Source organism: Lithobates pipiens, unplaced genomic scaffold, assembly GCF_037356315.1.
Source record: "Lithobates pipiens isolate NorthernLeopardFrog02 unplaced genomic scaffold, aLitPip1_a1.2 Scaffold_1, whole genome shotgun sequence".
In the NCBI taxonomy this organism is placed as follows: Eukaryota; Metazoa; Chordata; class Amphibia; order Anura; family Ranidae; genus Lithobates; species Lithobates pipiens.
In genome coordinates this window covers 48,018,717-48,030,953 of record NW_027507685.1, presented here as the reverse complement: position 1 = coordinate 48,030,953, position 12,237 = coordinate 48,018,717, and the positions used below count along the sequence as shown (strand labels likewise).

Genomic DNA, 12,237 nt, shown 5'->3' with positions numbered 1-12,237 from the left:
GATTTATGACTGCAAACATAAGTACAAATCTTCAATGGATCTTAGTCCAGGGTCTTATGTACACACATGCAATATATACTCCATTACCATCTGGTGTTCCCCGATTCATACTCCAGCAATTCGTTACCGTACCTTGAAATTTGGAACATGAAAGTAAAGGTCAGGAACTGAATGTGTAGCATAAGTGGAGAACCTGCATGACAGCATTTGCAAGGTAAGCTGTAGTTGGGCAGTTTAGAATGTGGGTTTGTAAAATAAGAGTAAAAGGCTCATCTTATTGGATGGCCAAAGGGGGCAAAGGTGTGGCTGGGTGTGGCAGCAGGATCCTGCAGAAGGGAGGGGTTGATTGAAGGTCAGTGGGAGCCCGGTCAGCGTGGAAGACACTTGCCTGCTCCTCCCTCCCTGTTACTTTGTTATGTGGTTTGCATGGGTTGTTTTATGTATTGTATTTCATCTAGGTGGGTTACGGGTGCTACAGGGTGTTTGATCTTAGGATTTTTGCCAGTGGGTTTGTTTTGTCATAGCAGCAGGCAGGGGTATCGGCATGGTCAAAACAGTACATGGGGTGTGAGGGGTTGGGCCCATCTCGGTATGGGTGTACCTTCCCTACTAAATGAAGTCAGTAAAGGGCTATCAGTCATCAGGTGTAAAAACTAGTAATAAATTGTCCCTAAACCAGTGTAACTGTGGCTAGGGGCCAGTATAGTAAAGTGGTATTGGATACAGCCAACGCGATAGAGAAAACATTCTTCATCTACCTGAGACATAGAAACAGGCACTTAGATACCTTAGGTTCGGAAAGTTCTTGTTTATGTGGAATGAAATTAAAAATTATTGTGCTATTTATAGTTGTTAATAAAAGGGCTGCTATGGCCATTTAAATCCAAGATATGTGTTGTCATTATTTAAGGCATATAATGGTATGTGAGTAATATATGTAAGGTCATGGCAGTTGCAATATCAGCAATACTTTAGTCATGAGGTCTGCATCTTCTGTTTGTCAACACTATGGTTTATGTCCAGTTTAGCAACACACAACTCACAGAAGGAATGAATGTTTCATAGGCCACGGTACAGATTTCCCACAGGCAGTACAAATAAGCTCTCCAAGGGCATCAGTAAGGCTTATAATTCACCAGATGTTAGCTTTCATTTGTATTAGGGCAATAATTCCATAACTCAACAAACCTAATGGTCATTCCTACCAAATATGAAAACATGACATGACATCATGAAAAACACAAAAGAGAACATTTCCATATGTATACTTCCAGGGAAGTTTAAATAAAATTTGCCAGAGAGCATTGGCAAACCAGGACTTGCAGCCTGGTAATTCTGCAATTTGCAAGACCCAGCATTGTACCAGAATATGTATTGGAAGTAATTATTTTTTGCTTAGCTTCATTAAAAACACTACATTTAACTCCTAAAGAGCTAAACACAAAGCTGCATCAGCTATAATGCCATGCTTGTTTCTGAATACTTTGTCATGCACACATATGGACTTGTGTGCTAGCATGGTTATTTTTGGACAAGTGTACACTGTTTAGACTGTACAACTGTTTAACATCAGGCTTCCAGAAACATGTTCTTATGTATAGAACTTACAATACGTTTTTTTCCCCCTTCCTGAACTCGCAATGTCACAGCAACACACTGCTCCTATAGGAAAGGGCTAGTAGTATAATTAAAAGCACCAGAATTTAGCTTCATTAATGTTTCTACCACATATCACGAATTATTTTAGATATTAATATTTTGTTTAATACACCTGTCAATGTACAGATAATGTATTAAAATTGTTGCATGAAATAAGTGACTTTTAACGATCTTTGAACTGGTACTGATGCTGTAAGCACAGATGTCATAAGAAAAGTAGGAGACTGCTAATGCTGGATTGAAACAGCGGTCCAGTTTTCATTGCTTTCTGTGTCACCATTAGGATCACTGAGAGAAAAAGTGAAAGAAAATCCCAACTTTTGTGTTGTCTCCAGAAAAGAAATAGAAGGAAAATCTTTCAATAGGGACATTAGCTTTGGTCACCCTGGACTTGCCTCGCTTTGGACAGATTTCCTATCACTTCCTATCACTTCCTGTTGTGGCTTTGCGACAGGAAGTGAAAAAATTTCCCTAACAGGAAACAGATGACAAAAAACTGCTAGGAGTTATAAGCCTCCCCTACTGTAACCAAAATAAAAAAAAGTGCTGGTAGTTCTACATTAGGACTTTTCAAGTACACAGCACAATATTCAACTTATTTAATATGACTAAGACGCTATTTTCAAAATAGAGACAAAAAACACAATTGTAAAGAGTGCTGCTAATACCCGTTGTCTCCAGAATCTACAAAACTAAAATATTCAGCATTCAACACTTCTGGGAGTGTCGGATTTTGGTTCCGACCTCTGGTCTTCAAATCCATACAGGGCACCGTAGTAAAATAGGAGCTGGAAGAAGAAACCCCAATACAGTACAGTGGGGAGTCAAGCGTTCTGTCACATCTGGATTAATGCCAGATGATGTTTCAGCAAGTGTAACTTGTGATAACAGTAAAGATCGATGGAGCAGGTGAAAGATGGGATAGGCATTAACCCCTTTCCTTGCAGGTATTGTTTAGTTTTTATTTTTAAAATACTGGTAGAGTCACTTTAGCAGGAAAAGCTAAACCACGCTACAGCATGATACAAACATGTTGCTTCAAGGTACACTTCAGCATCTCCATCATTAACGTCACAGTAAATCAACAACTTTAGCCCCAGAAGATTTTCCCTCTCTTAATGACCAGGCCATTTTTTTTGCGAAACGGCACTACATGGTTTAACTGACAATTGCGCGCTCAGGCAACACTGTACCCAAACAAAATTTACATCCTTTTTTTCCCACAAATAGAATGAAAATAGGATTACAGGTATATTAGGTAGAGAATGTGTTTGAATCATTTTTAGAAAATACGGCTATTAGTGTCAACTAAAATACATCTTACCTGGTATTAACCTTAGCCGATTCCTTATTCTTAGGGCACTTTTTCCTGAGCCATCTTCACATGCATCCTCATCATCGCAATCGCCACTTTGTGATTCCTCATCTTCTGCAGTTCTTCCATTGTTTTTCCTACGCTGTGTTGACATTCCCTTTAAAAGCTGAGGACACATGAGAAGTTATTAAGAAGAAAAGCCTAGAGTGATTATACTTTAAAAATAATGGCAAGATTATTAATACAAACATGATATCCAAAGCAAATGCTCTGCCTTTAGCTGCAGCTGAACTACAAGTTTCAAATGGTCTTCCTGGCTCAGGGCCACTCCATTCCAAATCCTACCTAAACATCCCTCCCTAGCAATATTTAACATACCCATATTGAAGTACATATCAAATAAGCATCAACTGCATGCATTTGTTTTTTTGTTTTTTAGCCCTACCCAACTTACACATCATGTAGCTCAAGTGGCCAAAGGGCAGCAATATGAAAGGACTAGCTGAAGGTCAGTGAGCAGCTGTCTTCAGGATTAGATCTGGACTCTTCAGGACAAGTGCCATGACTTTGAAATGGAAGTGGCTTCAGTCATCGAACACCTTTCAAAGGCAAAGAAGCACCCTAATCTAACAGTGGCCAGCTCAGTGTGATATAAAGCTGGAACAGTATAAACAAGAGATAGAGTGGTTGGAAATAGCTACTGTACTTTGCAAGTCCTTGAACATCAAGGGCTGAACCTAATTTATTCCAAAATGAAAGATTGAATAGATGTGAGTGGTTTATAGGCATAAATTCTACTTCTGATTGTAATGCCCTGTACACACGGTCGGATTCTCCGACGGAAAATGTGCGATCGGATCATGTTGTCGGAAAATCCATCAGACTTTTTCCGTTGGATTTTCCAACGCACAAAGTTTGAGAGCAGGATCTAAAATTTTCCAACAACAAAAATCCGATCGCATAAATTCTGATCGTGTGTAGACAATTCCGATGGACAAAGTGCCATGCATGCTCACAATAAACTAAGAGATGAAAGCTATTGGCCCATTTATAGGCCTGACGTACGTGTTTGACGTGATGATGCATTTTATCGCATTGCATCGTACAGGATCACATGTCACTGTGCAGCAGCACAGCAAATTGTGCTGCTGCACAGTGACATAAATGAAGTTTCACTTTTGTGCACTTCAAGTAAAGTTTCACCAAGAAAAAAAAAAAGGGGGAGCAGTATGATGCTCTGAATAGCGCACCACCCTGTCTCCTACCGCAGTCAGAAAACATAGCTGCAAGAGGGTAAAGCGTTGCAGTTTACCCTTCCAGCAGCTGTCCATTTACCTTATCCTCTACTGCTGCAAGGCTTTCATTTAAAATGTGAGTTCTAGTGAATGGGTCTCTATAAATCTGCACCTTTTAATAAGGCTTGCAGACATGTATGGACAGTTCGCTCCCCATTGTCTCAAGGGGAATGTACCGATACGTTCTCTAAGGACTGAGCTTCTGTGTATTCCTGCACTCACTGGCCTTTGGTCACGATGCGATTAGACAAAGCAATTTACAAGCTAAAGGTACAGAGCCAATGAGAGTGGCTCTGTGCTACGTGACTGCACACAATACAAACAAGGAAGCACTCTTTACTCTCACACACTAATCAGTGAGACTCCTGATTAGCAGCCAGCACTAGAGCAATGCATTAACAGTGCCAAAGGTATTTAAATACACTCTTCCAACGTCATTCCTACCATAATATTCCCATCCCCATTCTATTCCTGATCTGACCTGTATATTAATCCTTTACCCTGCACATTAACACCTTCATCTCCATCCCTCCATTGTATGTAATTTGTATATCAAACCTTCAGCTCCTAATCCCTCTGTGTATGACCTGTACCTGCACCATCACTAAGCTCCAGGTTTTTACCCCCAAATACCAGCATGTTCCTTCATTTCCCCCCCAAAAAATAATATAACATTTATTTGGGTACAGCACTGCATGACCGAGCAATTTTTAGTCCAAGTATCACAGTGCTGAAACCTGAAATATGGCCTGGTAATATAGAGAGCATGCTGGTACTGAGGTGGTTAAATCATCAGCCAACTCCCTGGACACCTGAAACTCCCTTGACACCTGAAAATTTGCTTTGCCGACTGAACATGTATAGGACCCATAATGTCTCTCGGTAGGCCCTCCCCCCTGATTCCCTCGCTCAGAAAGTAGTTGAGCCTAGGGACTGGCTGCTTGATCCAATAACTGTCACGGGGGAGAAGGCAATGCTTCTTCATACTTAAAGGCAAGGCTCCCAATCAAAAGGTAGCAACAGACCTCTTATAGTAGGCCCAGGACCCATCAGTTCAACAAGGGGACTCAGGTAGCTGACAAGCAGGAAACAAGTCATGTTTACTGGTCCTTTCCTTTCCTGAATGAACACAGTGAATGATCAGTACCGATTACTCCTTTGGTCATTCATAACTAAAGCATAATTATACGTATTCACTATGCTTCTGTTTGTGAACGATCAGGAAGCCTCTGTACAGTAGCTTCCTGTTCATTCACTCTGGAGTGCAGAATATGTGTCCAAACAAGAGGGGTTTATTCTGTCCAAAGTTTCTTTGTCAAGGCATTAAGAAATTTTATGCACAAACACATATACCCTTAAGTCCCACACCCAAAACCCCCACTAAGTGATGGTGTCACCAAGGGCATAATTATTGTCGGGCACCTGAGGCGCATTTCCTACATCTCCTGCTAGGCGCTCTAGTTCCTGACACGGACTGGCCCTTATTTTTATTTTTATTCAGCTACTCCTCCAGCAGCCAGCCGTTTTCCTGCCTCACCAAGGTGGCAGTGTCTGCAGCACACGATTCATCAGGCTGTCCCAGCTATTATTATTGAGGTCAGTGTCAAGCATACCTATAGCATTGGTGTGGTGGAATGTTCAGCAAGGTTAAAATTTACAGATCTTTGTTCACAAAACCCTTAAACGTTTCATACAATAATACAATTATTATAAAACCAATCATAAAAACAAAACAACTTTGAAAGTATGCACAAGGCGTATTTCCCCCTGGACTAAAAATGCATAGGAGTAGTATGATGGACTAGGCAATGCCTGTAAACTCTTGCAGCTATGGGGGGTTCCACCTTCTTAGACATTATTGCTCAACATGTTTTGTGACCTTAGAGTCGTTTCCTCAGGAGCTTGTAATGCGTCTATACAAAAGAAAAGTGCATACAAAAAAATAATATTAAAATAATGGAATGAATTCCCAATAACAAGGTAAGTGTTGCATATACACTTACTAGGTATAAACATATAATTGTAGACACAATCAAAGTCAGGTGGAGTCTATACAGGCCAGCAGCAGACCATTCCTGGGATATACTTTCAGAATGCATTGTTTTATGAGTTTTATAACAAGTTGGTTATTGTAGCAAACTTTTATGGGTTTCGTGAATAAATATTTGTACATTTTATTCTGTTGTGTCTGTGCCTAAAAAGTCCATATAAATTTTCCAGTGTTTTGTCTGTGGTTCAAAATTTTGGGACATGGCACTGGTATCGTTTGAACATTCACAGGACCACACTGTGGATATAACCATTAAAGCGGAGTTTCACTCAAAACAAAAGTGGAAGTTCCACTTATCTGCCTCCCCCCCCCTTCCGGTGCCACACTTGGCAACTTTCGGGGGAGGGTGGCGGGTTGCGGGTACCTGTTTTTGACAGGTACCCATCCCCACTTCAGGAAGACCTCACCATGGACCTCACTGCAGGAAGTTCAGCCCCCTTCCTCCATCGACGAGCCATTCAGAAAGCACAGCATGCTTGACACATGCGCAGTAGGGAACTGGCTGGGAAGCTGAAAGGCTTCACTGCCGGTTTCCCTTACAAGGAATGATGGCGTCAGTGCTGGAAGCCCATGGATGGATCAGCTTGGAGTGCCGACATCACGGGCTACCTGAACAGGTAAGCATACTAATATTAAGAGTCACCAGCTACAGTATTTGTAGCCGCTAACTTAATTTTTGGATTTGAGGGGCTGGAGCTCCGCTTTAATAATAGCTTCAGCAGTTTTACTACTCTAAACAAACTGCCAGAGATAACCCTTCATGTATACCAGACCCTTATCCTGGCAAAGTATTTTGTCTCCATATTGATGAGGACAAAGGCCCCTTCCTTTCAACCTTGACCCAGTGGCTGTGGGGTTGTGACCTCTTCACCCATGTGAATGAGTAAGGCTACATTCACACCTGAGTGTAGCGTTTTCAAGGAGAAAATCGTGCAAATTTACTGCGACGTTGCAGCATTTTTTACCGCGATTCGCTGCGATTTTGTGCAGGGCAAAAGGTCATCAATGCTAAAAGAAGAAAAACGCCCAAAAAAAGGGTCGGGAACTTGTTTGAGCTTCAGGCGTTCGGCTTCAGGCGTTCGGGCTTCAGGCGACATGGAGTGGAGATGTGAACCATCTCCATTGAGAATAATAGATTTTTTCCCCTCTAGCGTTTTGTGGCTTCAGGCTTCAAGCTACAAAACGCTCAGGTGTGAATGCAGCCTTAGGCTTCATGCACACGAGACGCAGATGCAAACGCTGCTGGACACATGTTGAAACCGGCGTTTAGAAACACGCGTTTTGCCGCGATTTTTACCGCGATTTAGCGGCATTTTACCGCGTTTTACCGCGTTTGCGTCTAGAAGCGTTTAGTTAAGCTAACATCATAGACCCTCCCCAGCTCAAAAATTAACTATTTCAGCAATTTTGTGAGACCAGAGTGAGTAGCAGCAGCTGTGAGAGCTGCAGTGTACTTGTATTTAGCGTGTCACTTGCCACGGCACCTGCCACAAGTTGTGGATTGTCCACTTGCCACATGACTTGCCACATCACCTGCCACGTCACTTGCCATGTCATCTGCCACAAGTTGTGGATTGTCCAACTTCCACGTCACCTGCCACAAGTTGTGGATTGTCCACTTGCCACGTGACTTGCCACATCACTTGCCACGTCACCTGCCACAAGTTTTGGATTGTCCACTTGCCACGTCACTTGCCACGTCACTTGCCACATCACCTGCCACGTCACCTGTCACAAGTTGTGGATTGTCCACTTGCCACATCACTTGCCACCTGCCATGTCACTTGCCACAAGCTGTGGATTGTCCACTTGCCACGTCACCTGCCACGTCACTTGCCACGTCACCTGCCACAAGTTTTGGATTGTCCACTTGCCACGTCACTTGCCACGTCAGCTGCCACGTCACTTGCCACAAGATGTGGATTGTCCACTTGTCACATCACCTGCCACATCACTTGCCACATCACCTGCCACGTCACCTGCCACAAGTTGTGGATTGTCCACTTGCCACGTCACTTGCCACATCATCTGCCACGTCACTTGCCACGAGATGTTGATTGTCCACTTGCCACGTCACTTGCCACGTCACTTGCCACGTCACCTGCCACGTCACTTGCCACGTCACCTGCCACAAGTTTTGGATTGCCCACTTGCCACGTCACTTGCCAAGTCAGCTGCCACGTCACTTGCCACAAGATGTGGATTGTCCACTTGTCACATCACCTGCCACATCACTTGCCACATCACCTGCCACGTCACCTGCCACAAGTTGTGGATTGTCCACTTGCCACATCACCTGCCACGTCACTTGCCACAAGATGTGGATTGTCCACTTTCCACGTCACCTGCCATGCCACCTGCCACAAGTTGTGGATTGTCCACTTGCCACGTCACCAGCCACATCACCTGCCACAAGTTGTGGATTGTCCACTTGCCACACCACTTTCCACGTCACCTGCCACGTCACCTGCCACAAGATGTGGATTGTCCACTTGCCACGTCACCAGCCACATCACCTGCCACAAGTTGTGGATTGTCCACTTGCCACATCACTTTCCACGTCACCTGCCACAAGTTGTGGATTGTCCACTTGCCACGTCCCTTGCCACGTCACCTGCCACAAGTGGATTGTCCACTTGCCACATCACCTGCCACGTCACTTGCCACGAGATGTGGATTGTCCACTTGCCACGTCACTTGCCACGTCACCTGCCACAAGTTATGGATTGTCCACTTGCCACGTCACATGCCAGTCACCTGCCACAAGTTGTTGATTTTCCACTTGCCACGTCACCTGCCAGGTCACTTGCCGCGTCACCTGCCAGGTCACTTGCCACGTCACCTGCCACAAGTTGTGGATTGTCCACTTTCCACGTCACTTGCCACTTCACCTGCCACGTCACTTGCCACAAGTTGTGGATTGTCCACTTGCCACGTCACTTGCCACCTGCCATGTTACTTGCCACAAGTTGTGGATTGTCCACTTGCAATTGCAATTGTTTAAAATATTTTTCTAATGGTTTTTCATCATTTGCAATCATTTTTGAGATTTTTAATGTAAAAAAAAAAGGTCACCTTTAAAAACGCATATAAACGCAAACGCGGCTAAACGCGGTAGCGGCGTTTTGCCGCGTTTTACCGCGTTTTGCGTCTGAAACGTGGAAATTTTTGCTTCTGAACGCATTTTTTTGCTTCTGGAAAAACGAGATTAAACGCAACTGCATAAAAACGGAAAAAAACGAGACTGTGTGCATGGACACATAGGATAACATTGAATGAGTTCAGGGGCAGTTGAAAAAACTGTCCAACTGCATCTGAACGCGCGTTTAACTGCGTCTCGTGTGCATGAGGCCTTAGGGGTAAATAGTACACCTACTTATTCACAAAAAGTAAACAGTAAATAAAACAAAACGCTGTCTTTGACAAGATTCTACGGGCCGTCCTCTGGGGGTATGATGAGTGAAAGAATACTTTAACTGAATACTCCATTTTCCTGCTACCTGGTTCAAGATCCTAAAACTAACTCCTCTCTCCTTTAAATAGCCCGGAAGCCACACCTCACTAAACAGGAATGGACAAATATAGACGGACAGTTAATCCCTGTTAGAGAGCCCTGTTCAGAAACGTGGAACCCTTTTAGACATGCCGCACATTTGAAGCACAAAAATGCATTCTCAGTGTATCAAGTAAAGGAGATTGCCATATTTGACTCAAAATCTAGAATCAGTGAGCCAGTAATAGAAGCAAGGGATGAAGAATTATGGAAATGCTTTCTACTAAATGAATACTGTTGTCATGGTTGCCAGGAAAATATTTAAATTTCCTTGACATTCATAGGAAATTTGAATGCAGACTGAAATGGAAAGGTCATTTTAGCATCATTAAATTACAAAATGGATCATGTAGTATGTATAAGCATGTTGTTTTTTTTTTCAGAAATCAGAGTTTTTCAAATTCCTATCCCTTCGGCAAATATTATTTTACATTTGTCTCTGTTTTACTGCAAGGCAAATGTTCAAACTCATTTCAAGCATGTATGGATTCAATCAAAAGAAAATATTTATTACTTTAGTAACAAACTACACAATGTTTCCAATAGTGGAGCAAAACCAATCTTAAATTGTCATTAAATTACAGGCTTCTGGGAAGGGCCCTTCTCGGGAGTTGGAAGTGCTCGCTATTACTAGAATTTACTCATTCAAACACTTTTCCTTCTCTCTCCCTGGGTAAATCTGGAGATGAATTCATGAAAAATGACATAAATTGAAACATGCTTTACTTTCATAAGAATCCTTCATCAAAGTTGAAGAAATTGCTAGGTTTTTTTTCTTACTATTCCCAACTGGTACTCTATGTTCAGTCTTCCTCTTTCAGCTAAAGATGTTAACCTGGAATTGTGCCATTTCCTGATATCTAGTTGAGCAGTTTACCCCCTTACTCCAAGTAAAACAGATCAATTTTCTCACTGCAGGAGGTTTCTTTCAAAACATGTGGGTTTATTTTACTCTAATCATGGACCATAAATGACATTTGTCATAGACAGATGAACTCAAAATGTGATCATAAAAAACAGCATGTCAACTGAAGATACTTGTACCTCCCACACATGCTTAAGGGAAAACTCCAGTCAACATTAAAAACGTAACTTTGGCATGCCTACCGCAAGCTCAGTCTACCCGCTGACTACTTTAATGTTTCAGTATGTAATCTAGTGATCCTGGAGCACACCCACTGGCATGGCTGCTGTTAGACATTACAAAGCCCCGTACAACCCACCTGACAGCCCCCCCTCCCCCACCAATGTCAAATTATATTTTCACTAAAATGCCATGACTGCGAAGTTATGCTTCAAAGCCATGGCAGAAATTTTACCTCCATTGAACAAGACCCATTAAAGTGAATAGCTCTGCTCTGAAAGGACCTGCACACAGTTGCAGTGCGGTAGTTGTGGGGTTAAAGCAGGAGTGAGGAGGCAATATATCTCCTCACTACCTGTCAAATTCTCTCTGAAGAGTGATCCAAATGCTGACTTCTCTTCAGAAAGCAACACACGATTGAACAAGTTCTTAAAAGGGAAGTTTGGGTTTCTCCTTTTTTTGTAATTATATTTACCTAGGGTGATGCTGCGGCTGCCCCACGCCGGTTATAAAAAATGAGAACCGAGCAAACATCACTGATCTCTCAGTTCTTAGAGCTCTAAGAGCAGAGAGCTAGTGACTGTCAGTCACCGCTGTCTGCTCGGCTCCCACCCCCAGTGCTCAATGAGTGCTGGGCTGTGGAGGGGGGGGGGGCGGCTGGCTCAGGCTCTCAGAGCCTCACGTTGGTTCTAAAAAAAAAACAGAAACGAGCAAACAAACCGCTAATCTCTCGGTTCTCAGAGCTCTAAGAGCAGAGAGCTGGTGACTGTCCGTCACCGCCGTTTGCTTGGTCCCCACCCCCAGCGCTCATTGGAGTGCTGGGCTGTAGAGGGAGCGTGAGCAGCTGGCTCAGGCTCTCAGTGGCTCGCTGAGAGGCTGACTCAGGTGCTGGTCCAGGTTCCTGAGTGGATCCCGACCATATGGTCGCGATCTTTCACCAGCCTGGACCGGCTCTGTGATGTCAACTGACAGGGGGGTTCAGCCCCCTGTCAGCTGAAAACAGGTCAGAACTGAAAATCAGAACAAACTGGACTCCTGTAATCCACAGGAGAAGTACAGCCAAACCAGCTTTGGCTATACTTTTACTTTAAGTTTTAAAAGTATTTTTTACAATTTTTTAATTTTGGTTATACTTTTTTTCTATTTTACATTTAATTAACTGCCTGTTTTGGGGACCTTTGGTGAAGTAAGGGGTCTAAACAGACCCTTGAGGTCTCACTTTTGGAGACAGAGAAAGGGATTGAGTACATAGATTGATAATTTTCAGACAACAGAAGGATG

At 43.1% G+C, this 12,237-nt stretch overlaps 1 protein-coding gene across 1 annotated transcript in view; it reads right to left on the bottom strand.

Annotated features, from left to right (window-relative positions):
- Positions 1-12,237, bottom strand: part of GPC3 (glypican 3) — a 1,007,260-nt gene that overhangs the window by 181,347 nt on the left and 813,676 nt on the right. The window contains exon 7 of the mRNA XM_077493112.1: positions 2,984-3,140. Coding sequence (XP_077349238.1) covers positions 2,984-3,140 — 157 coding nt within the window. The remainder of the gene's footprint in view (positions 1-2,983; positions 3,141-12,237) is intronic.